Source organism: Emiliania huxleyi, assembly GCF_000372725.1.
Source record: "Emiliania huxleyi CCMP1516 unplaced genomic scaffold EMIHUscaffold_5, whole genome shotgun sequence".
NCBI classification, from domain to species: Eukaryota; Haptophyta; order Isochrysidales; family Noelaerhabdaceae; genus Emiliania; species Emiliania huxleyi.
In genome coordinates, this window is record NW_005198244.1 from 860,737 (window position 1) to 884,615 (window position 23,879).

At 66.8% G+C, this 23,879-nt stretch overlaps 9 protein-coding genes across 9 annotated transcripts; 4 read left to right on the forward strand and 5 right to left on the reverse strand.

Moving 5' to 3' along the window:
- Positions 1-854: 854 nt before the first annotated feature.
- Positions 855-2,963, reverse strand: EMIHUDRAFT_96362 (hypothetical protein; the record flags this gene model as incomplete). Its single annotated transcript, XM_005767037.1, has 1 exon — positions 855-2,963. The coding sequence occupies one exon, from the start codon at positions 2,961-2,963 to the stop codon at positions 855-857; it is 2,109 nt and encodes a 702-aa protein (XP_005767094.1).
- A 2,366-nt stretch (positions 2,964-5,329) lies between these two features.
- Positions 5,330-5,834, reverse strand: EMIHUDRAFT_96363 (hypothetical protein; the record flags this gene model as incomplete). The annotated part of the gene is made up of 2 exons (XM_005767038.1): positions 5,330-5,501; positions 5,668-5,834. 2 exons carry the CDS (start codon positions 5,832-5,834, stop codon positions 5,330-5,332), a joined length of 339 nt encoding a protein of 112 aa, XP_005767095.1.
- A 2,122-nt stretch (positions 5,835-7,956) lies between these two features.
- EMIHUDRAFT_197160 (hypothetical protein) lies at positions 7,957-8,751 on the forward strand (the record flags this gene model as incomplete). Its single annotated transcript, XM_005767039.1, has 1 exon — positions 7,957-8,751. One exon carries the CDS (start codon positions 7,957-7,959, stop codon positions 8,749-8,751), a length of 795 nt encoding a protein of 264 aa, XP_005767096.1.
- Positions 8,752-9,477: 726 nt separating this feature from the next.
- On the reverse strand, positions 9,478-10,014 carry EMIHUDRAFT_432559 (hypothetical protein). The gene is made up of 2 exons (XM_005767040.1): positions 9,882-10,014; positions 9,478-9,812 (listed from the first exon to the last, which is right to left on the reverse strand). The coding sequence occupies exons 1-2, from the start codon at positions 9,955-9,957 to the stop codon at positions 9,682-9,684; spliced, it is 207 nt and encodes a 68-aa protein (XP_005767097.1). The 5' UTR covers positions 9,958-10,014; the 3' UTR covers positions 9,478-9,681.
- A 1,062-nt stretch (positions 10,015-11,076) lies between these two features.
- On the reverse strand, positions 11,077-14,049 carry EMIHUDRAFT_350242 (hypothetical protein). The gene is made up of 8 exons (XM_005767041.1): positions 13,677-14,049; positions 13,429-13,590; positions 13,080-13,302; positions 12,884-12,999; positions 12,450-12,678; positions 12,149-12,262; positions 12,025-12,074; positions 11,077-11,941 (listed from the first exon to the last, which is right to left on the reverse strand). Exons 1-5 carry the CDS (start codon positions 14,037-14,039, stop codon positions 12,475-12,477), a joined length of 1,068 nt encoding a protein of 355 aa, XP_005767098.1. The 5' UTR covers positions 14,040-14,049; the 3' UTR covers positions 11,077-11,941; positions 12,025-12,074; positions 12,149-12,262; positions 12,450-12,474.
- A 165-nt stretch (positions 14,050-14,214) lies between these two features.
- On the forward strand, positions 14,215-16,405 carry EMIHUDRAFT_197163 (hypothetical protein; the record flags this gene model as incomplete). Its single annotated transcript, XM_005767042.1, has 4 exons — positions 14,215-14,978; positions 15,428-15,677; positions 15,762-16,322; positions 16,391-16,405. The coding sequence occupies 4 exons, from the start codon at positions 14,215-14,217 to the stop codon at positions 16,403-16,405; spliced, it is 1,590 nt and encodes a 529-aa protein (XP_005767099.1).
- A 581-nt stretch (positions 16,406-16,986) lies between these two features.
- EMIHUDRAFT_197164 (hypothetical protein) lies at positions 16,987-18,243 on the forward strand (the record flags this gene model as incomplete). Its single annotated transcript, XM_005767043.1, has 2 exons — positions 16,987-18,058; positions 18,200-18,243. 2 exons carry the CDS (start codon positions 16,987-16,989, stop codon positions 18,241-18,243), a joined length of 1,116 nt encoding a protein of 371 aa, XP_005767100.1.
- A 1,769-nt stretch (positions 18,244-20,012) lies between these two features.
- EMIHUDRAFT_59382 (chaperone protein DnaJ) lies at positions 20,013-20,210 on the reverse strand (the record flags this gene model as incomplete). The annotated part of the gene is made up of 1 exon (XM_005767044.1): positions 20,013-20,210. A coding segment is annotated over one exon (198 nt), but the record flags the coding sequence as incomplete, so codon positions are not given.
- A 1,045-nt stretch (positions 20,211-21,255) lies between these two features.
- EMIHUDRAFT_461551 (hypothetical protein) lies at positions 21,256-22,401 on the forward strand (the record flags this gene model as incomplete). The annotated part of the gene is made up of 1 exon (XM_005767045.1): positions 21,256-22,401. The coding sequence occupies one exon, from the start codon at positions 21,256-21,258 to the stop codon at positions 22,336-22,338; it is 1,083 nt and encodes a 360-aa protein (XP_005767102.1). The 3' UTR covers positions 22,339-22,401.
- Between the last annotated feature and the right edge of the window lie 1,478 nt (positions 22,402-23,879).

A 23,879-nucleotide genomic window follows, 5' to 3' on the forward strand; every position in this document is an offset into this window, starting at 1 on the left:
CCGTGCTGATACGTGTAGCATAATGAATGATTCACTTTGTCGTGCATGCGCCCGTCGAGCGGCGCAGTGGGAGTTTGGCTGACTGAGCCAAGGACGTTCACGCGGCCTCCGGCTTGCAGGAACCCAATGCACTGCGACACCCCTGCCTCGCAGAGGCTTCATCCTGGGCGTCGGTGGCTCTGGAGGGAGCTCCGGCAGCGTGGGCATGCCCTGCAGCTGGTCAATCCCCGGCGGCCCACGCCCCTGCCTGCGCCCGCGCCCTCTCCCACCTCGCCCACGCCCCTGACCTCGCGAGTCGGCGCGAGCAGGCGCGGCCGCACCAAAACGCAGCCACGCCGGCGTCGAGGAGACGGTCCGCGACCGGCCGACCAGCTCGTCGGGCAGGTCGTCTGTAGCGGCGAGCGTCCGTGCGTAGTCGAGAGGGTGGATGGTCGCGTTGACGTTCCCTGCGGCGATTTCGGCGTCGAGCGCCTCCGGGATGAAGGCGAGGCATCCGCCTTAGCGTCGCGGCGTGGGGGGCGTGACACGAGGGCGGGTGTGGAGGGAGGTGTCCCGGAAGGGGGAAGAGTGGAAGAGGGGCGGCCGCTGCCTGCGTCGAGTTCGCGCACGAGCGACGGCGGCGCGAGGCGGCGCAGCTCCTCGAGCGGCAGCAGCGAGGTCGCCACCAGCGGCGCGGGCAGCGGGCTGGCGGACGAGGTGGGCACGGCCGGAGCTGAGCCGCCGCCCTCGCCCTTCCCCTCGTGCCTGCCTGCGGCTGCGGCTGCGGCTGCGGCAGCGTTGGCGGCGGCGACCCCGCGGCTGCGGTCGCTGTCGATGATGTAGCGAGCGAGGGTCGAGGCCGCGGGCGCATTCTTTTACGGTACGTCTGCCCAGCGACGCGCCCGCGGCGTGCGGCTGGCGGGCAGCCATCCCACGGACACCTCCCCAGCCTGCAGCGGGCGAAACCTCGACCCGGTGGGCGGGTCGGGAGGCATCGCGGGCAACTCCGGGAGGCCCTCTGCCTGCGCCCCTTTGCCACGGCCACCGCCACGGCCACCGCGTCCGCGGCCCCGCCCACGGCCGTGTGCGCGCGTGCTGGTGAAGTCGAGCCAAGAGGGCGATGCGGAGAGGCGGAGCGAGCGGCCGACGACCGCCTCCGGCAGCGCTGCCGCGGCCTTGAGCGTGCGCGGGTAGTCGAGGGGCGGCAGCTTCGGTGGCGCGGTGGCCTCCTCCTCCTCCTCCTCCTCGCCGTCGACGCTGGCGGAGGCGGCAGCGGCGGCGGCGGCGGCGGCGCGCTCGCGCTCGGCTGCGGTGAGGAAGGCGAGGCTGCCGCCCTCCTCGAGCTCCGCCAGCAGCACGGGGTCAGCCAACTTGCGCAGCTCGCCCAGCGGGAGCAGCGCTGAGCATACGAGCGGCGCGGGCAGCGGCGCGGCAGACGAGGAGGGCACACATGGCAGCAGCGACGACGGCGCCCCGCTTGCGGCGGTGGTGGTGCCAGCGGCGGCAGTCTCCGCGAGGTGGCCATTGCGAAGGTAGGCGACGAGCGAAGAGGCGGCGGGCGCATTCAGGTTGGTGAAGCGGTAGGAGTAGTCGGCCGCGACGCCGTCGGTGTACATGGCCACAGTCCACAGCACGCCACCCAAGTAGCGCGCCGCGCTCCCACTGCCGCCGCCACCACCGCCGTCGCCACCGCCACCGCCATCAACGTCGCCATCGCCGCCCATCGACCAAGACGCGAAGAGCTCCTCCACCACCACATCGACGGTGGCCTCCACCTCGGCGGGCGCAAGGCCGTCCATCGCGTGCGCCGCTCGCGCCGCCGACGGCGCGACGCCCGCCTCGACGTCGGTGGCGATCGCCGTGCTCGCGACCCGGTGGATCCTCAGCACCACCTCCAGCAGCGCGGCGAGCAGCGGCGCGTCGAAGCAGCGGTCGGCGCGCAGCAGGCGGCGCCCCGCCAGGTACGGCGACGGGTGGCGGCGCAGCGCGCAGAGCGCGCGCCACAGTCGCTCGAAGCTCGCCTCCCTCAGCTTGGGCAGGTAGTCGTTTCCCATCAGCGTGAAGCACGCCAGCGCCTCGAGGTCGTCCAGCATGGCGGCGGCGCCGTGCGGGTTGTTCTCCCCCGCCGTCCCGCCACCGACGCCGACGCCACGCGCCGCCGTCAGCCGCCGCCGCAGCGTCGGCACGTGGACGGCGACGCCCGGCCGCTTGCGCGTGGGCAGCTCGCGCACGACGAGGAGCCGCTGCACCTGCTGCAGTGTCAGCGCCTGCAGCACGAGGTCGCCGTCGCCGCCGACGAGCGCCACCTCGCCGCGGATCGACCCGCCGCGCGACAGCAGCCAGTCGACAATCTTGAGCTCGCCCTCGCCGGGCACGTCGCTCCCGGAGAGGAGGAAGCGGAGGCCGCGCGCGCGGTAGGTCTGCAGCTCGGCGCAGATCCAGTAGGTCAGCGCGCCCTCGAGGCTGGCCATGAAACGCGTGCCCGGCGTCGCGCACAGCGCGGAGACGCCCGCGGGCCTCCGCTTGTTGTTGCGCGTGTCCGGCTTGCTCTTCTTGCGCTCGTCGCGCCTCGAGCTCGAGGCGCGACGCTTGCGCTGTGTCTCCAGCTTGGCGATCGGCGCGGCGCCGTCAAGCGCCAGCACGACTGTCGTCCGCGGCCGGACCTGCCGCAGCGCGCTGTGCAGCATCTGAAACACCATCGCGATCGCCTGGTCCTCGTCGCGCGCGTTCCGCAGCGCATTGTGCACGAGCGAGTTGAGGTCGAAGGCGACCACGTCGACGTCGCGCGGCGTGATCTCGCTGTTCTCGCGAGGCAGGGCGGGCATCTCCACCAGAGCCTCCGGAGAGTGCGTCTCCAGCCAGGAGACGAAGCCAAGGACGCCCAAGAGTGGCGCGTCGAGCCCGCGCCGTCTAGCACTGGCGACGTGAGCGCGGCTGCACGGGAGCAGCAGAGACGAGCATGCGGCCGTCGAGATGGCGTGCATCCTACTGGCGCTGAAGCACTGGGTTCCGGCTCCTACCCGGATAGGGGGTCTGTCGGGACTGGCTGGCCCCTCCCAGATAGGTAGGTAGGTTGGTCTTGTTTGGCCCAAAAGGGCCCTGCAATAGGTAGGTACCCCAATTTTCATCTTTTTTCGCTTCGCTGCGCGGCCTGGGGATAGGTAGGTAGGTAGGGCGTTTTGGCACGAGTCAGTCCCAACAGACCCCCTATCCGGGTAGGAGCCGGAACCCTGGTGGAGGCTGGGCAAGACTGAAGAAGAAAATCGATCCCCACGCGGGGTGCGCTTCTTAGCTCCCCGGCCCTGGATGTGAGGTTAATAACTGCACTCCAAGTGCTCCAAGTCCAAGTGCTCAGTGGGACGACCGCGAGGTGGCATGAAGGTCGCTGCGAGAATCGGCGAGGGACTGCGAAGGGAGATAGAAAGAGGTAGACGCCCGAGCGTGGGCGACGGCTAGCACCGCACTTCTCTCCTTAAAATCCCTGTGTGGTGGCGGCGTGCCGTCCTCCCATCCCTCCCTTGGAATGTCTCTTTTCTTTCTTTCTTTCATCGACAGCTCTGAAGTGCGCCTCACCACTGACGGGAAGGCCGCCAAGTGGGGCCAGCACAGGTCGCACATTGTGGCAGCAGTCAGCGGTGCATGTCTGATAGCTAGAGCAGCAGCGTCAGGCTCACAGCGTCAGTCACAGGGTCGCAGGGTCGGATCGTGTCAAGCCTCTCGCCCGGCCGGCCGCGTGCAGACGTCGGCCTGTCTGCTGTCTGGAGTGATCAGTCGGCGGTCAGTACGTAGTACGACCGATCAGGTCGGAGTTTTCTTATCACTTTGGTTGGAGGGTCTATCTCTGAATCTGTGTGTACTCCTCTGGGGGGTAGCGGGGGCCCCCGGAGGCACCGAGCGCCGCGCAGCACCAGTGCGGAAACGGGGCTCCGGCTCCACTAGTCTCCACTAGCACCGACTTCCCGATTAATATACGGTTAAATAGAGGGCAGATTTGGAGAGATCTCGAGGAGTACATACAGATAGACCATCCAACGAATTTGCAATCATCAGAATACACCCTTACAGAAACACCTCCAAAACCTGATCGGTCGTACACACTCTGACCGGCGTGTGCGGTGTGGGCCTCAGGTGTGGGCCCATGGGGGTGTGGGGGCCGGGGGCCCCCGCGCCCCCCCAGAGGGGCAGATCCTCGTGGCTAGGACCTAGAGAGCGGCTAGAGGACGTCCTGCGCGGTGTGAGGTGCGTGGAGGACCGCGGTCTCCGCGCGCACGCGCCTTGCCCACGATGAGAAACCAGGGAGGGGGGAGGTTGCGGTAGTTTGTCACTCGCCATGCGCGTCCTTGGCTGACCCTCCAAAACTCCCTCCCCGCCGTTCGCGGCTCGGCTTGCGTATGCGGCTGGGAGCTTCGAGGACATGCAGGCGTCCCGCCCCCTCCGGCCATCCCCCCGGCTCCCATGCGCGCGGCCGCGACGCGCTGCGCACCCTCTTCCGCGCTGCACCCGCTCTCGGCATGGCCGTCGTCCGCCGAGATCACCTCCTCTTCGCGCCGCAGGTGCACGACCAAGGGCTGGCCACCTCCGTATCCATCATGGTGAAGCCAATGGGCCAAAAAGGGAGAGCGCTCCCCTCCCAGGTGGCCGGAGGGTACACCTCGGGTCGGCGTGCTGGGGGGGGCGCCGGTGCGCAAGCCCACTTTCCGGGCGAGCCCGAGGGGGAGGAGGCCGGGCGAGTGGCAGCAACTCACTGTTAGTGTCCCGGGCCGCTGCGGCACCGTTTATACGGCCCCTCGTGATGTCTTTCCGATTTTGCATTGTGAGTCGTCCTCTGGCCAGCCGAGGGGCGCCAGAACGGCATGTGTACTGCTGCTGGCTGCGGGTGCGGAACGGGCTTTTTTTAACTCGCAACCAAGCATACTATACAAGGACACCCTCGGGGGGGACACTCGGCGCATGTGCGACGCGTCAGGGTGGAGTTGGCGGTGGCCGAGCGTCGTCTCCAGATCGACTCGCAGCGCGGAGTCGAGGGGGTGAAGCGCGTCGCGCTGCGACACTCGAGAGCCGGCGGGATAGCCGTGGGGCGCGGCCGACTTTGAAGACCTCGAAGATCCGGTGCGCATTCGTCCTCTGAGACCCACGCGTACAGGAAAGGGGCGAGAACGCGGCCATTCTCCATGACAATCTAAGGCAACCTTGAGCTAGCCCGTTCCACACAGTGCCAACGCAGCAACGGCCAACGCTCACCCGCCACCACAGCCTGTGACTTCAACAGCGCCGGCCAGTGACTTGTGATGCTATTGACTGCGACGTCCGATACCGTTGTCAAAAGACACCCACTCACTCTCTCCCCGCGTCAAAAGCTAAGGTCCGGCTCCACCGCAGGCAGCCGTGAGCCGCCGAGCCAAGCATCGAGCATGCGCATCTTTGCGCGCAGCTCGGCGATCGCCTCGAAGGCCGCCTCGTCCTGCGGCGCCGGCGGCTCCGTCGGGATGGTGGCGGCCGCCTCGTTCAGCAGCCGAGATATCCTGCGGCGAGCCGGCACGACGCGGTGGGGCGACGCCACGCGGGAAGGGGAGAGAGCTGCGTTGGTGCGCTCGCCTCTCTGGCAAGTGCCGTGGCGCCGGCCCTGCAGCGACGAGCGCGTTCAGCATGTCGATGCGCCCGCGGAATCGGCCGAGCTCTCGCCCCAACTCGCGCCCACGGTCGCAGCCGAGCCGCCTCCCGTCGTCCTGGCCGCTCGCCGCGCCGCGGACGGTCCCCTCTGCGTAGCCGGCGGCGAGGAAGTGCTCCTCAAGCCCGAGCGCGCCGTCGAAGGCGGCGTCGATGTCGTCGATCGCCGCTGCGGCTCGCGCCGCCATCGCGTTCAGGCCGGAGCTCCTCTCACGACACTGGGCTGGACTGGCACCTCTCGTAGGGTCGGGGAAAAAATTCGCGGGGCAAAGTGCTAGAAGTGGCCGCGATGCGCCCCCTCCCCCTCGCCCTTGCAAAATCCTGCAAAGGTGGGGACGTGTCTGTCCTCGACCCAGCCCTAGCTTGGATGTCCGTTTTATTTATTTATTTATTGGCCGTGGATGTGAGGTTAATGACCGCACTCCAAGTCGCAAGTGCTCCAAGAAAAACCCTCGACCAAACCTTGCTCAAGGTTCTTGGGTGCAAAGAGCGCGGCCACAAGTCACAGGGCCCGCTCGTCCATGCGACCGGCAAAGCCAAAGGCTGGGTCAAAGTACAAAGAGCACAAGGGACAGTACTACGACGCGCTCCATGTCAAGAACGGAATCGTCAAAATTTGTCTCGTCGAAAGTCAGGGCGGCATTGCGCCGCCGACCAAGAGAATCATCTTCAACTTCGCCAAAGAGGTCGGCAGCCCGAGCGCCGTCGACCGCACCGACTACGGCACAGCCTCCGGCAGCGCCCGGGGCTTCGCCCAGAGCACCACTCGCAACAGCTCTCGCGCGCCGCCGTCTGTGGCGACGCGCAAAACATCAACAACGCTGCTCGCAACATGCGTGTCGCGCACTCATTCATGACCGGTCTCAATGTCCCACCCCCCTGCGCGCGGGCCTTTTCTAGGCCCGCGGGTAGTCTCACCCCATCCCCAGGGCCTCCAGGGCTCGCACTCAACCTCTCACAGACCAGCGCACAGCGCCATAGGAGGTATTTTCTTCTCAATAACAAGGCTGTGAAAAAGTGAGGCGTGGACATCGACCCCCCCGCCCTCCCCCCAGAGCCAGCAAGGGGCGCCATGGGTCGCGAGGGCAGAGCACATCTGCCACGCGAGGGGATGCACCCGATGTGGCCTCGGCAGGACCACCCCCCTACCGACGGGGTTTGCGCCCGACCGACTCGTTGACGCGGACTGCCCCCTGGCAGTGACGTCACGGTGCTCACTGACTGGCGCGTAAGGCTGACACCCTCGGACGGTTCCTGCTCGTGCGCCGTCGAAGGGTGGCGGAGAGGACAACCACGCAGAACCGGTGGAGCTGGGAGAGGCTAGCGAAGACGAAAGGCGGCAGCGGAGGAAGCGACACCAACAACGAGGGAAACGACCACACCGGCCGTCGTATGACGCTCGGCAAGCGAGCAAGAGAGCGAATCGGGGAGAACCGGAGCCCCGGGAGGACCGAAGGTGGAGCCCCGGGACCGAGGACTAAGCAAGTGTCTGTTTGGGCGTGGTGTCCAGTGTAATGTCCACTAGCTCCGAGTAGAGGGGGCGTCCTGCAGTTAAGGGGAAACCCGGTACGCGGGTCCAACCCTCGGAGAACTGTGTTTACTTTAAGGCCCTTGCCCTGCGAACGCGCACCCCCGGGGCTAGGGCTCTCTAGCCCGTAACCCGATGCCAATCATCCGGCCCGCTGGGTGCGCTTCTGAGCTCCCCGGCCCTGGATGTGCGGTTGATGACTGCACTCCAAGTGCTCCAAGTGGACGTACTCGCCAGCCCAGGGTTCCGGCTCCTACCCAGACAGGGGGTCTGTTGACCATGACTCGCACCAAAACGCCCTTCCTACCTACCTATTGCGGGCGCCAACCGCCAGGCTCCGTGCCCCACCTACCTACCTATTTCCCAGGCCGCGCAGCGAAGTGAAAAAATACCCGTTAGCCCTCTGTCTGTCCCGGGCGCGTTCGCCGGCGCTGCCGTCCCGGGCGCCGCCACCGCGGGCGCCGCCGCCGCACCCGTCTCGGCTGGCGTCCCAGCCGCAGGCGACTCGTCTGGCATGGCCCCGTTCGCGGCTAAACGCGCCGTCTCCCGCGCGAGCGAAGCCTTTTTTTTACCCCCACCCCACCCCCACCCACCCACCAACCTCCTATTGCGGGGCCCTCTGGGGCGGTCAAAACCGGTCCTACCTACGGGGGCATAGGGTCAACCGTGGCAACAGACCCCTTGTCTGGGTAGGAGCCGGACCCAGCGGTAGTGGTCTGCCAATCGCGGCCCCGCTCCTCCGTCTCTTTGCTTCTACACGTGACCACTTTCGAAGACCTGTGATGCCCACGCTGCTGCTGGACGTCGTTGTCGACGAGCTCCTCACGCTGATCGCCGGCTTCCTGCCTGCCCACTCCGTGTGCGCTGCACGAGCCACCTGCCAGCGCCTGCTCCGAATCGCCAGCTCTGACCAGTTGTGGCGGCCGCTTGCGCTTTGGCTTCCAGGAATGGGCGCTGCTTATGCTACAGCAGCACCGGCTGATCCGGTGCCGTGGCGCGCCATCCTCGCGTCGTGGACGGCCTCGCACGTGGCGCACGCAGTCGACGCGGCGGCCGAGCGGCTGCAGGCCGACGGCAAGCGCGCACACAGCAGCCAGCGGCTTACGCAGGCGCGCCTAAGGCAGACACTGCAGCGGGCAGAGTCGGCGCGTACCGTGCGCGAAAGGCGTAGCGGCGAGCGGCAGCGCCTCCTTGCCGCGCATGCCGCCTGGCGCGAAGAGACCCACCAGCCGAGCTGGAGGCTTCCACAGAGAGAGGCCGCGCCGCCGCCGTGCGCGCGCAGCATCGCCGACGCGCAGCGCGCGCTTGATGAGGCCGCCCGCCATGTGCTGGTGGCGGAGGCGTCGGTCCTCCGCACCAAGCAGGAACTGCGCGCGCTGATGGGCGACATCTCGAGGATCGACGGCCAGCGGCGCCAGCTGGTGATGGCCGCCTCGCAGGCGCACAACGTGGCGCGGCGGTGCGCGGCGCAGGTGCCGAGAGGGCTTGTCGCGGAAGCGGTCGGCCACCGCGGCCGCTGCTGGCCGGTGACTCATCAGGGCGGGGGGAGCTCGTCCTCGGACCCACGAGCCATGTGACAACTGACAATTTAGAGAGGGGTCGCGGGTAGCGTTACTTTGGTGTCGGAGCCATGGTCGGAGCACGGGTGAAAGGAGCGCCGCCGCCCCGGAAAAAAGCAAAATACATATTAGCCCTATACGCGTGTATCGAGACATCGTTGAGACGTTGTGGGGTACTGGGCTGGGTTTTTAGGCATTGTGGGGTTGGCACTCCCATCGACCCTCATGACCTCCTGCGGTCTCTGAGATGGACACCAGTGGGTGTGGGACCACAGTCAGGATACACTCGAAGGCTGGGTAAGCAGTAGAGGTGGATACTCGACGCGTCCCACATGGTCTGTGTCGCTGTCGGCACGCTGTCGACAGGACGTCGAGCGACACCGGTGGCAGTGCCACCCAGGAGTGGTCGGGCAGTCTCCCGTCATGAGAGAGCCACCATGTGATCCGTATGATGATTCCTGACAACCGCCTCAGTCAACCTTCGTCACAGTTCCCGCTCTGAGAGGAGCTGCGGGTCAGTTCGACAGCTGGAGCTGTGTCGCCGGCGTGCGGCGGCCTGCCTCCGGAGGTGCCTCTGAGGTGGTCACCGTGAGAGAACGCGTTCGAATTTTCACTCCGGAACTTCAACTTCACACGCGCACCGGCCAGGGCTACAATAGTGCCAGTGAGGCGGAGGCGCGAGTCGGAAGGCCGCACCGTCAAGTGTTTTCGTCATTTTCCTACAATCGCTGTGAACCCAGCCACGTATCATCAGAAGAGACGCGAAGAGCGACGTCAGGGACGCTGCGGTCAGAGTGCGTGAGAGACGGACGGACTTATCCCCAGGACTCTCGACGGGTCTCCGATGGCCGCTTGGAAGTTCATCATGATGACTGCGCAGGGAAGGGCCCGTTCTCTCGCATCGCGTCATGCTGTGTCGCGTCACGATCTGCTGGGGCGAATTCTTCTCTACCTCGGGCGCTGCTTCCGCTCATCGATCAGGTTGCCCTCCTCGTCACGCACAAACGGATTCTTTCTCGCCCGCTTCAGTTCATGAACCGGTTCAGCGCGCCGCCGCTCGGCCTCAGTCATCCGCTCGCCTACGGCGGGCTGCGCACGAATGAAGGCAAGTCCCAATGGCGGCTCTCGACCGTTCAAGTGGTGGGCACGTGGGCGAGACGGAGGCTGCAGCAGAGCCTCCTCACCCGGCTCCGCAAGGCGAAGGCCTTGCACTCCCACTCGCATCGCGGAACGAGGCCGCGCTGTGAGCCCGCCGACTGTGAGCCCGCCGAGCGACACTGCGGGCGCAATGAAGGCGAAGAGCATAAGGGCTCGCATCGCGTGGTGGCCACGAGTCTTTACGACGAACTCGAGTCGGGCGTCGAGGGCTTCGATGCAAAGCGCTTCGATGCGAGTCCGCAGCTTCGGCGCGTTATTTTGTTTTGCTGCTCTCAGATTTGCGCGGGCTGGTCTCGACTGTCCAGGTCTCCAGGTCGCGAGCTGCGTTGTCGGCGTTTGGTGGGTGGTGTTTTGTCAATGACGCCGTTAATGCTGCTCCTAACGACTACCTCCTTCTCCGTAACCACTGCGCACTCGTTACCGGCGCGTACGACGCCGCCTGGTGTACCACATGGAGCCATCGCCTATCGCACGCAGAGGCCTCGATCGCCCTCACCAACCTTGGTGGCTGTCGAGCTCGAGCAGGCAACCGCCGACCGGCTGCGACAGCTTGGGTTGGTTGGAAACTACGACAACATCTGGCTCGACACTGCAGTCACCGCCGAAAAGCCACTGAGCGAGACGCTTCCTGAGGGCGCGAACCGGATCGTCGAGAGCGGCAGGGGAACGCTCTCCGTCGGAGGCGAGACGTACCCGCTCAAGAAAGATACGGTCATCACCGTCGTTGACGGCCCCGCCGAGATGGTCTGGTCGGCGAGCGGAGATGAGGAGCTGGTGCTGCTGCTGAGCGAGTACTGGTCACCACCGCGAGTCTTTGCTCGGACTTTTGCTGCCCCGATCTGGGCATTGATGGGACTCTCCGTCTTTGCGGGCAACTTCCTGTCCGGCGGCGGGTGAGGCTGAGAGTGATCATCTAGAAAGAGAGGCGCGTGCTCGGGCGCCCGCGGCGATCAAGAGCGGCGCGGCGGGAAAAACTAACTCGCTCGTTGTCCCTGACTCGTACAGGGCGGGGACCTGTTCCTTTTTACCCATCTCCAGAGGTGTCCGTTTTATTTATTTATTATTTATTGACTCGTTCTCAAACAGAAGTCAGAACGATGAACGTAAACAGACAAGGCGCTGCGCTATATTTGCGTACACTTCTCTCGCAGCTCGGCACAAAATTGAGCGATGAGAAGAGTCGCGGTCCGTTTTATCCGGTTGGTAGAAGAGAGGAGGCGCGCGACAAAGTCGAGAGAGCACACCGCCACACACACACATGAACCTGGGCCTCCCCGCTCTCTTGCTCTTGATGTTGACGCTTAACCCCTCCCAGCTCCCCCACAATTCCCCGCTGTGTGTGTGCGCAAGCGCATGCGCTGCGGCCGCAGCGCATGCGCACACATACTGGGGCGCACGGGATGGGGCGCACGAGGCCCACCGGCACCGCGCGGCATGTGGCTACTGCACGCACCAGGCGGGCCCGCGGTGGGCTGGCCACATTCTGCACGAGGCATGCTAGCAGATGGAGGGCTCCGCCCCCTCCCACGCGACCGCCGCGTCCTTCCACCGCGTACTCAGCACCGCCGCCAGCCCGCGCGGCTCGAGCGGCACTCCGCGCGCGCCGCCCGGCGTGAGCGACACGCGCGACAGGCAGCGCTTGTGCTCGTGGCCACGCGACGAGAGGCCGTTATAATGGAAGAGCGTCACTATACCGCCGGCGGCAGCGGCGGCCGCTGCCGCGGCCGCCGCCGCCTCCTCCCGGACCGCCGCTTCCGCCGCCGCTCGCGCAGCCTCGGCGCCAACCACGGCGGCCGCTGCGGCTGCGGCGTCGGCGTCGGCGGTGGGCAGAGGCACGGCGGCCGCCGCCGCCGTGGCAGCGGCGAGGAGGGCGGACGCCTTTGGGTGGCGCGGCAGCGTCGCGCGCTGGAATGCGTCCCACGTCACGATGAGGAGCGAGTCGGGGTCCACCTCCTTGCGCAGCGTGTCGTAGTCCGGCAGCACGCCGCTGTACTCTGGCGGGAGGGAGGAGACGAGCGGGCGCAGCGCCTCGATCGAGACGAAGCCTTGCCTGAGGATGTGTCGTGGACGCGTCGTGGACGCGTCGTGGACGCGCCTCCCCCCTCGCCGACGGGGCGGGCAAGCAGCTCGCACCCGTCCCCGTCGAACTCTGCGAACCGGCGCTGCAGCTCCTCTTCGAGCGCCTGCAAGGTCCACGGCACGAGGCAGCGCTGGGGCCTCCGCGGCGGTGGGCGCGGCCAAGGGCGGCAAGGCGCGCCTCGAGTGCGGACGGCGCGGCGGCGGAGGCCGAGGTGGCAAAGAGGATGGAGTAGTGCGTCTGTGACGCGACCACCCAGATCGGGCTCGAGGGGCACTTGAGCCGCGACCCAACCTGCGCGGGGGAAAGGCAGAGCATGTCGGCAGGAGGGCAGGGCGGGACGGACGGACGGACGGACGGAGGGACGGGGGTGAGACGGACGGACGGAGGGACGGGGGCGGGACGGACGGACGGACGGACGGACGGACGGACGGACGGGGGTGGGAAGGACGGACGGACGGGGGTGGGAAGGTGGCGCGACCTCGACGTAGCGCAGCGCCTCTAGCTCAGAGAGAAGGCCGACGGGCGGCGTCGCGCGGATGCCGCGCAGCACGAAGCCGCCGCCGAGGTTCCTCTCTCCGTCGAATAGGTGGGCGACCTACGGCGGCTCCGCAGGCGGGTCCGGGAGACAGGCTCCGCCCCCCGGGCTCCTCTCTCCATTCCAAGAGGCGCTGCGCCGCTGCGCCGGTCAGCATCAGGCTGAGAGCCTCCTGCGGCGCGGTGGTTGGGGCTAGGGTGGGGGGTGCGGGGTGGGGGGTAGCGGTAGGGGGTTGGGCTCGGGCGGAGAGCCTCCTGCGGCGGATGGGGTTCGGGCGGCGCTCTCGGCTTCCGGCTCGCGTTTCGGGAGCGGCAAAAGGGTCAAGCCAGTCAGAGGCAGCCGCGGGGACTGCGCGGGTTTCGGGTCTAGGCGGCGTCCTGCGCGCAATGGCCAAAGGTCGGGTCGAGCAGCGGCGCCTCGCCGTCGTCGCGCTCCGCCGCCACCAGAGCCAGCCCGCGCGTGAGCAAGACCGAGCAGAGGAAGCCGAGCGCACCTGCAAGGGGGCGGCACAACCCAAGTGTGAGCCGCGCTGACCTCTCCGGACCGGCAAGCCCACGCCGCCGCCAGACGCACCGCTCCCGCCCCGCAGCCGAGACGCGCGCGCGGAGAGCAGCGCCCGCGTCTCCTCCCAGCTCCGCGCCTCCGCCGCCGCGCCCGCGATGGCACCGACCGCTTCGTGCAGCGGCGGCGGGTCTGCAGTCTCTGGAGCAGCCTCTGCCGCCTCCTCCGCCAGCGCCACGACGGAGACGCCTCGCGGCGGCGGCACGCCCTCGGCGCCGCTGGGCGCGACGGCGGCCTGTACGGAGGGAGGCGGGGAGGGAGGTGGAGAGGGAGGAGGAGAGGGGAGGTGGGGAGGGAGGAGGGGTGGGGAGGGAGGCAGGGAGGAGGGGTGGGGAGGAGTGTCAGCGGCGGAGCTCTGGACCTGCCACAAAATATCTGTGAGCCCGCAGAGCAGCGCCTCGGCCGCCGCCTCGGACGGCGCCGCCAGAGCCTCCTCGCTCGCCTCTCCGAGCCACGACTGCGCGCCCTGCAGCTTGCGCGCGCGCGGCTCCGGGTCAAAGAGCAGCCGGCGCAGCGTGAAGGCCTGGAGAGGGCGCGAAATCTGGCTGAGGGTGTGGGTACGTGCGAGGGGCTTTGGGGACCGAGGCACGGCCGGGGATATACTCGCGCCTGCGCCGCGGCGAGCACCGCACACGGCCCGCCTTGGTTCTGCGCGAGGCCGGCCGTGAAGGCGGGTGCGTCGCCGTCCCCGGAGGCGGCCGGCGCCGCAGCAAAACTGATGCCCTGCCCGAGCCACTGCTGCGCAACGGCAGGAGACGTCTCGCCAAATATGACGGCGAGCAGCGCCGCCGTCGCCGAGTCGGCAGCCCCACCACAGACGGCACAGCCGCCGCTCGCGCTCTCTGTTGCGAGAGAGAGCGCGAGCGCACGACGGAGCTCGTCGTCGTCGTCCTGCCTCGGCGACTGCTGCTGGAGGGAGAGCGCGAGCGCCGCCTCCAGCTCCTCCTGCTCTGTCCGCCGCGCCGTCGTCATCTCGAAACACAGTGGAAAGCGGTGCGACGAAAGAGAATTTTATCGACCAACACTTTCGATAGACCGAAAGTAAGATCGTTCGGTGCAGAAACCCCGGCCATGCCCATGTAACGCAATTGTGCTCGATTTTTGATTTTTTGGTCGAGAAGTGTCTCCAAGTCTTCTGGACCCATCGATGGCCGTCGCCTCGACGCCGCTCGTCGCGGCACCATCGTGCCCGGCCTGGGCGAAGCATCGTCGCGGGCGCCAGCCGCAGTTCGACGGCAAGCCGTGCGAGCCTGCCGAGGAGGAGGACATGTGGCTGTGCCTGGCCGACGGCCGCGCGCGCAGCACCGCCGACCTGAAGCGCCTGGCGACAGCCGCTCGGGTGCGAGCGAAACGAGCAGGAGATGCAGCCGCCGCGAACACGCGCGATCGGCAGGCGCGCGACCAGCGCCGCCGGCAGCGTGAGCAGCACGACCGGCGCGCAGCGCCGGCGGTCGCCAAGACCGTGCGCCCACAACGCGGCCAGTGCGGCTGCCCGGCGCACGCGGTGTGCGGCATGTGCGTCGACCAGGGCAAGCTCGCCGCGGCCGAGCAGGCGGCCATCGACCTGGAGACGCGCTTCCACGCCTCGACGAACGTCGTCATGGACCTGGAGCGGCCCGAGGACGAGACGGCGGCGCTGCTGCAGCGCTGCGTGCACGTCTCCGACGAGACGAAGCGGCGGCTGCTGGGCGAGTGGAGCGACGAGCGCATGGCGCACGCGCTGCCGCTGCACGCATGCGCCTCGTGCGGCGTGCGGGACCCGTCGCTGACGTACACGCGGGTTGACGTGTCGGCGCTGCCGCGTACTGTGTCTGTGCGCGTAGCCGGCGGCGAAGACGAGACGCGGCACGTGTTTGAGCTCTCGCCCGAGCAGTGCGCTAAGTATCGAGGTCTTCAAAACAAAAAGGTGCGGTGTTGATCGCCGCGGGAGCCCTCTTATGGTGCTGGTGGTGCTGCTGCTGCTGCTCCTCCTCCTCCTCCTCCTCCTCCTCCTCCTCCTCCTCCTCCTCCTCCTCCTCCTCCTCCTCCTCCTCCTCCTCCTCCTCCTCCTCCTTCCTCGTCCTCCTCCTCGTCCTCCTCGTCCTCCTCGTCCTCGTCCTCGTCCTCGTCCACGTCCTCCTCCTCCTCCTCCTCCTCCTCCTCCTCCTGTATGTATGTATGTAGGAAGGTGAAGAACAGCCAGGCTCGGACTGGACACCAACGCGGTATGGGTGGACGCTGGACAGACAGATGATGACGACACGCACGAGCGACACAAACAAGCTCACAAGACACACAGCCAGCTGGCTGCCACACACCCTGAGTTGGCGTACACATAACTCAGGTCCAAATTCTTCCTGTCGCCCCCCCCTTTATCCAAGGTGCAAAGCGATACTCCTAAATCAAAAAATAAAAAGAAATTCGCGGGGGAGCGCGCGCGTTCACGGCCTGCCCACGGCCCGGCCGCTCATCGTGATCATGCTCGCCACAATCCTCCGCGAGATTGACGCCGGCATCGCCATCTTCATCGCCGTCGCTACAGCCATCCTGCTCAAGGAGTGCGCCGAGGCGGTCGCGGGCAGCGCTGGCGCGGGGGACCGTGGCTCGCTCGGAATTGCCGCGCTGCTGCTGGTGTCGTCCGCAGGCCGGATATCGGCGCGCCGCGCCGCGCGCGCTGCGACGCCAAAGCCCGTGCTTGCGGTCGACCTCGACGAGGTGTGCTGCGGCTATCTGCCAGCGTTCTGCAAGTTCTCGAACGCTGTCCACGGCACCAGCGTCGAGGCCGCCGACTTCCACAGCTACATGTTCTGGGAGGTCGCCGGCTGCAGGCTCGCCTCGCGCGAGGCGGCGCTCGACCGCGTGTACGAGTTCCACGCCTCCGACTTCTTCGCGCGGATCGAGCCGCTGCCGGGCGCGGCGGCGGCGCTGCGGCTGCTGCGCGCAAAGTTCGAGCTGCACGTGGTGACGTCGCGGCAGAGCGACATCGAGCCGCAGACGCGCGCCTTTTTGGCGCGCCACTTTGAGGGCCTCTTCACGGCGGCGCACTTTGGCAACCACTTTGGGCGCGAGGGCGCCAAGACGAGCAAGCCAGAGATGTGCAAGCGGATCGGCGCCGTCGCGCTGGTGGACGACTCGCTCACCTACGCGCGCCAGTGCGCCGCGGCGGGCATCCCCACTCTGCTCTTCGGCGCCTACCCCTGGAATGCGACCGACGAGGCCCTCGACCTGTCCATCCGCCGCGTAGCGCGCTGGCAGGATGTGCTTGCGGAGCTGCTTGTGCGCTCCTCGCGCTCGGCCACTGCCACGCAGCGAGGCGGCTCCTCACCTCCCCCTGCTGCGAATAGGTGAAGGGGCTGTGATCCGCTCTCTCTTCTCTGGCGCAGTCTACTCGGTCTTGCGCCTCTGTGGCGTGAGCACAAGCCACAAACCCGCGCCGACGGAAAGACTCGTGTATAATTTTGTGTGTGAGCTCTTGTCTCTCATCGGTTTTGAGCCAACACCACTGTGCTCTCTATGACCTAACTTATAACAACCTGCTCCGGCTGCTGCTTCTCCGACTGCTGCTGCGGCTGCTTCTCCAACTCGTGCTGCTGCGGCTGCTGCGGCTGCGGCTGCCGATCGATCGAGGCCCAAAAAATGATGTGTGTGGTGCTAGAGATATTTGTTGGATATCGTACTAGAAATCTCTCTCTCTCTGCGCACTGGCACTCTGGTGAGGGAGATCTACCTGGGAGCACTTTCTAACCAACAATCGGCTCTACTCACACACCTCGGATTAGATAACGTCCGTCCGGCAAGTCGACTTCGCCGCCAGATCCGCCCTGACCACCGTCGCCGTCGCAACAAACTCAGCGCCCCTCCTTCCTTGTTACCGCCGTCGCCGTCACTGCCCCAGCCGCTCAGCATTGCGCCTCGGCACCGGCATCACGGCCGTTGCGACATGGCTTCGGCTGTCGCATTCGGTGACCGGGTGCTGAGAGAAAGGAGCAGGCTCTTCTCTCCGACCAGTGCTATCGGCGACGAGCAGAACCGATCGCGTTGGAGGCTATCGCAGCCTCTGGCCAGCGCCGGTTACCTTCTGTCACTCGACGACTACACAATCGATAGCCCCGACAGGCGATGTGTGCCAACGCACGTTGAATGCGTCATCGACAAGGAAAACTCGTTTGCAAAGGCACTCGTGCACTTTCCTCACGCGGCCGAAGCACAGCTGGCGTGCTGGTCCCTCTTCCGGCAGCACCCGGCCCTCACGCCCCGCTTCAGCCTCGCGAGCGGTATCAAGTTTGGTGACTCGGCGTGGACCATCGGCTTGATGCGCCTCATCAACGCGAGCGTGGCACCGCGCGGGCGAAAGAGGTCGGCAGACTGCGCCGTGAGGGGCCGGCTGCGCAGGCTCCGGACCGGCTGGACCGGCAGCGAGCAGGCTTGGCTCGTTGGCCGCGCCGACGCGACGGAGCTCCAAAATCGGCTCTTTGTCGGGCAAGCCCTCACGGGCGGGCCTAAGGCGGAGCGGCCCACGGTGGCTGGGCTTCCTGTACGTGTCGGTCTCGTGAATCGAAAGGGCAGCCGGCGCATCGTCGATGCCGATAAGGCAATGGCTGCCCTAGCACGCGCGTTGGCCGCGCGCGAGATAGCTACGCTCAGTTACATGTCGGATCTGGGCGATCTGGGCTTCGAGGAGCAAGCGCAGTGGGTGCACGCGCAGGACATTCTGCTGTCACCGCACGGCGCGCAGAATGTCAACTTTCTGTGGGCGAGGCCGTGCACCGCCATCGTCGAGTTCTTCCCAAAGCACTACTTCATTCCGGGCGAGTACCTTCAGCTCGCCCGTGCTGTCGGCGCCGTGGCCTTTGCGGCTTACAAGGGCCCGGTCGACCCTTATGCGGACACGGCCTTGGCGCTCGGCGAGGGTCGGCGAGCGTATGGATATCGGAGGCGAGCGAGGTATGGGCAGCTCTCCCTAGGATGGAACGGTGGATGGAATGGGTCCTTCACCGACGCGATGCTCAAAGGTCTGCTCGAGGCACGCGCAGCGTGTCTGGCCACGCACGGCGCCAACGACAGCTCCTGGGCGCGGCATGATCTCGGTCAGCCTACCCAGCAGCGCCATCTGATGCCGCATCTTAGCACGTTCAGGACTCTACCCCAACAAGGGATGCCGAGAACACACCAGCTGCGGGACGAGATATTCGGATGAGCGCGGTGTCAGCTACAAAGCACGCTGTCCCCAGAGATGTCACCACACACGCCGCGGGGGGCGGGGCGGGGCGCGCGCGTCACCAGACACCACCTACTTTAGACCGAAAGCCGTAGACCTGGGATGTCATAATCTCGCAAGTCTCATCTATACTATACCTTCGTGCGTCTCATTTCTCGCGGAGGATGCAGTGACGTGACACACACACACACACACACACACACACACACACACACACACACACACACACACACACACACACACACACACACACACACACACACACACACACACACACACACACACACACACACACACACACACACACACACACACACACACACACACACACACACACACACCGCTCACCCACGCGCACTGGGCCTTGCACTTTGAATGCCGTGGGGCTCCTGTCGTCAGACGTGGAGACGCGAGGGTTGCCCCCCCTCTTGCCCCACCACCTCGTGTTGTGTGTGGAGAAGTTTACCTTACCTTACCTCTTAGTACTTAGAGTGTTTTGATGAAAAAAATCTAAGACTGTACCAGAACGTACTACACTTTGCCCCCGCCTTAGCGAGCTCTACCTCTCCTACCTTTGAAAAGTCAGGGGATAAGACGCCTGTCCACCTCATCACCGCGTCGGGTCGGCGATCACCATCGCCACCAAACCCAGCGTCCGCACCGCCGCGCTGGCCGTCAGTCGAAGCAGCCGTGCGATGCCGATGCGCCGCAGGAGCACCTGCGAGTGTGAGTGAGGCGTGCTCACGGTTGAGGCGTGGGGTGGCGCAGTCCGGCGGATTGTGGCGGCGGATGTGGTGGTGCGCGGCGCCTCGCTCACAAACAAGCCGGCGGCGCCGGAGAAAACTGCGAAGCGCGCCGTCCGCGAGAGCGACTCGCTGACCGACCGGAGCTGCAGCTCGACGACGAGGTCGCCGCGCTCGCACACCTGAGACGCGTGGCGGGGCGTGTGACGAGCCGCTGGCCAGCCACTGTCGCGACCGCCGCCCACCCACCCGCCCCCACGTGCGCGGATGGGGTCTGTGAGCGCGCGTGCGTCAGTGTGCGCTCGCGAGGGTGCGTCAGGCCTCGGGCGTCGCGCCACTGCCTCGCAGCGGCATCCCGTACCCCGCCAGCCGCACCGCCTCGCCGCACCTACGCTCGCACGCTCGCCGCGGTGACACCGACGCAGCCCCGTTGCGCCCGCCGCGACTCGCCGCCCGTCGCGTGCCGTACTGCCTTCCCGCGCGGTCGCACCGTCACGCGCTGGCGGCAGATGGTGCGCACGCGCACGGCCGGCCTCAGCGCGTTGTGCCACGCGTGCAGCTTCACCACGCGCGACAGGCCCGCGTCGCCCGACCGCGAGAAGCGAGGCGACCGGTCGTCTCGCGCCGCGACCTCGAGGCGCACCTGTGGGCGGCGGGCGCGGCGACGCGTGAGGTGGCGACGGGTTCGCCGCCTGCGGCGCTGCGAGAGCGAGGCGAGGATCCGGTCTCTACGCCAGCGCGTCTCGTCTTCTCTCCGCGCGCCTCGACACCGCCGACGCCGCGAAGCAGGACGGTGTCGCCGGGCCGGCTGCCGGGCGGGAGCTTTCCCGTGCGCACGAAGAAGCCGCCCGGGCGCGGGATCGGGATGAGCACCGGCGCCCACCCTCCCAGCTGCTCAAGGCTGCACTGCACCCGCACGGTCTGCGTCGGCCCTCCTCCACTCGCAACGCCACCGCGGCCGCCGCCGCCCGCGCGGAAGCCGGCCCGCTCCGCGTCCAGCTCGAGGTTGTACCTCCGCCGCGTCTGCGGGTCCGACAGCACCGAGAAAGCCTCGTTGACCTTCTCGAACCGCTGCTGCGCCTGCGACTTTGCTGCGGCGCCAGTGTGCTTGTCTGGGTGCCACCGCAGCGCCTCGCGCCGGTACGATCGTTTGATCTCGTCGGGCTTGGCGCCTCGCGGCACCTTCAAGGTTGCGTAGTGGTCGGCGGCGTTTGAATGGAGTGCGGTCAATACGACGAGCAACAGGCGCATCATCACCGTGCCGGCGGCACGGCGAGCGCTGCGGCCTCGCATACCGCGTGGAAAAAGAAAGGGCCGCGTTGCTGTTTTAGGTATATTGTTGGCAAATCAAGACACAGAGCTCACACAGAATCACAGCGGGAGGAAAGCGGCGAGTCGCAATTCCTGGGGTCCTTGTGGCGGGCCACCCTGTCCAGAGAGGCATGGATGCCAATCTGGGGTCTCTCGACCGAGTCTATGAAGCCCTGGCCGCCTCCCGGTGGTGGCAGAGGTTATAGAACCAAGCGATGGAGATGGTGCGGGGGTACGGGTGTTCCAGGGGGTCACGACACGCACCGACCCTTCACGAACCGAAAGGCTGCACCCGGGGAAGGCACAGTAATCCGGGCACGTGTTGGGCGCCCCATTCCGTTTAGGGCTAGGTCGGCTCAGGGCCCCGTCCACTTCCCTCCCGCCTGGCGCGTGATGATGAGGAGTTGCCACCCAGGCCAGCCAGGACAGGGGCGGGGGGCGAGGGCGGAGGGCGGGATGGGCGCCAAGCGGGAGGGAGCGGACGGGGTGGGGCGCACAGATGGGGGATGGCGAAGGCGGAGGGGCGGGAAGGGGGGAGGGTGGTTCGGTAGGGCGGGGGGGAGGGCGGGGGGTGGAGGAGGAGGGCGGTGGGGGCGAGGGGCGGCGAAGGAGAGGGTGGCGTACTAAGGGGGATGCCTGGCACTAATCAAAAAATGGCTGCCTCTCGAAAGCGCCCTATGGTGCACGCGAGGGAGTAGACAGACCCTGGCGATTTGAGACCACCTCTCTCTTTTTCTTCCTAGGGGATCCGTCTGCTTTCGCTGCGCATGCTCGAGCCCCCGGCGAGGGCTTGTGCTGTGAATAGCAGGCGGGCGCCGACGAGGTTGCGCTTCGTGGATCGCGTCACACCAATCCTCGCTACCCAACGCGGCCAAAGGATATCCACCCCGAGAACCTCGAGAGACCGCCGACGAGCTTGCGCTTCCCTCGTCTCCGCATGTCCGCGGGCCTTTCGGGTCCTCCGCCCGCGGACTACACCTCTTACGTCCTCGCGCTGGAGTGGCAGCCACAATGGTCGCTTCGCGCCTGCCCCGGATCTGCGAGCGCCGACCCTCGCCTGATCGCGGCCATGGCGGGATCTCTCGGCGCTTGGGCGCGGCAGAATCTCTCGCTGCACGGCCTGTGGCCCGAGTATACCAACGCGTCCGCGCACGCTGGCTGGCGGTGGCCGCAGTGGTGCAACGCGAGCCGTCTCGACTACCGGGTGTGCGAGCGCGAGGAGGGCCTCGATGGCTGTCAGCCGACGGAGCAGGCGCTCGCCGACTACAACGTCTCTGGCCGCTGGCAGTCGTGGGCGATCGAGTACGCGTTTGGCTCGCTCGCCGCACACGAGTGGTCCAAGCACGGGAGCTGCTCCCCGTCGGCAGAGCAGCAGCCGGCGCAGCTCGAGTACTGGAGCTGGCAGGAGGAGGCGGTGCGGGTGGCGGCGGCGGGCCACGGCAGCCGGCTCGTCTCTGCGAGTGCGGGCGGGGCCGTGCGGAGAGCCGACCTGCTGGCCGCCTTTGAGCGCGACACGGGCGGCCGCGCAGTCGCCCTGCGGTGCGAGGATGCCTGCCGGCTCAGCCAGGTCTGGCTCGGCTTCCGTGCGGAGCCGGCGACACTGCGGCCGCTGCTCGACCCGGACCACGCAGTCGCCGTGTCGGGCGGCTCGTGCGGACAGTGCGTCGCCGTCGCGATCGCCGCGTGGTCGGGCTGCCCACGCCGCGCCACCTTCGACCGCGCCCTCGCGATCGCCGCCGGCGCGCTGCTCGGCCTCGGGCTGCTCGTGTGCGCGCTCCCTCCGCTGCGGCAGCGAGCCGCGTACCTGGCGAGGACTCTCCGCCCCGCCGCGCCGCTCGGGCGGAGCCTCGCCATGTCTCCCGCGCCGCTCGCCGGGGAGAAGCGTGTCGTCCAGCTGCAGGACCTGGACGTCAGGTCGCCGCGCACGCGGAGGTACGTCGAGGGGCTGCTGGCCGCCGACCCGCATGAGCTGCCGCCTCCTCCGACGCTGAGAGCCGCCGGCGGCGCCGCGGCCGGCTAGGCACACGGGACGCCGTGACGATCATGCAGGGTTAGCCTGGATTAAGATTTAAGTTGTGAAAGACAGAAAGGAAATCAGGCTGCCACAGGGAAGGAGAAATGCAGATGCCGAATTATTTTTTATTTGGTGCCAGTGGTGCGCGCCGGTCCCGTGCCTATGAAGACACAAAGAAACGACGGACTTCGGTGGGGCGTTGCGCCGGCACGCCGCAGCTCCGTAGCCGCAGGCGCAGCCCCAACTCTTGCCGCTCTTCCGTGTCGGGTTGTGACGAGGGGTGAGGGGACACGGATTGAAGATCCCTCACACCAAGATCGTGCATGGCGGGGACACATGTCCCTAAATCCCATCTCACTTCACGTTTTCTTTCTTTCGGCCCAGGAGCGGTGGTTGAGGCCGATTGCCTCAACTGTCAACCACGTGGTTGACAGAGGCCTCAACCCTCAACCAAGTGGATAAACAGGCCCCTTCAACCCCTCAACCACGCGGAATGGCTGTCCACACACACTGTGTGGAACGCGGGAGCGATGGGTCCCAAAAAAGGTACCAGCAGAATGGCGCGTCTCCGCCCCCTTTCCTGTACGCGTGGGTCTCACAGAACGATTGCGCATTGGACCTTCGAGGGCATCAAAGTCGGCCGCGCCCCACGGCCATCCCGCCGGCTCTCGAGTGTCGCAGCGCGACGCGCTTCACCCCTCGACTCCGCTGCGAGTCGATCGGGAGACGACGCTCGGCCACCGCCAACTCCACCCTGACGTGTCGCACATGCGCCGAGTGTCCCCCCCGAGGGTGTCCTTATATAGTATACTTGGTTGCGAGTTAAAAAAAGCCCATTCCGCGCCCGCAGCCAGCAGCAGTACACATGCCGTTCTGGTGCCCCTCGGCTGGCCAGAGGACGACTCACAATACAAAATCGGAAAGACATCACGAGGGGCCGTATAAACGGTGCCGCAGCGGCCCGGGACACTAACAATGAGTTGCCGCCATTCGCCCGGCCTCCTCCCCCTCGGGGTCGCCCGGAAAGTGGGCTTGCGCACCGGCGCCCCCCCAGCACGCCGACCCGAGGTGTACCCTCCGGCCACCTGGGAGGGGCGCTCCCTCCATTTTTGGCCCATTGGCTTCACCATGATGGATACGGAGATGGCCAGCCCTTGGTTGTGCACCTGCGACGCGAAGAGGAGGTGATCTCGGCGGACGACGGCCATGCCGAGAGCGGGCGCAGCGCGGAAGAGGGTGCGCAGCGCGTCGCGGCCGCGCACTTGGGAGCCGGGGGGGATGACCGGAGGGGGCGGGACGCCTGCATGTCCTCGAAGCTCCCAACCGCATACGCAAGCCGAGCCGCGAACGGCGGCGAGAGAGTTTGGCAGGGTCAGCGAGGACCGCGCATGGCGAAGGAACCTTTTTTAGGACCCAGCGCAAACACCGTCTCCCATCGTGCACACACCCGCGCAAAGTCTGAACACATTCTCTGTGAACCATTCATGTCGTCTTCTTTAGATGCCTGGATGCTGCATTTGACGCGCCGTTTTTACGAGTACTTGGCT

Coding starts and splice junctions, on each gene's coding strand:
- EMIHUDRAFT_432559 (XM_005767040.1), bottom strand. CDS start 9,957: ATGCGAGTGGGAGTGCAAGGCCTTCGCCTTGCGGAGCCGGGTGAGGAG. Junction 9,813..9,881: donor GCAGCCTCCGTCTCGCCCAC/GTGCCCACCACT, acceptor AGCCCGCCGTAG/GCGAGCGGATGACTGAGGCC.
- EMIHUDRAFT_350242 (XM_005767041.1), bottom strand. CDS start 14,039: ATGACGACGGCGCGGCGGACAGAGCAGGAGGAGCTGGAGGCGGCGCTC. Junction 13,591..13,676: donor CGGTGCTCGCCGCGGCGCAG/GCGCGAGTATAT, acceptor CGCCCTCTCCAG/GCCTTCACGCTGCGCCGGCT. Junction 13,303..13,428: donor TCACAGATATTTTGTGGCAG/GTCCAGAGCTCC, acceptor CCCTCCGTACAG/GCCGCCGTCGCGCCCAGCGG.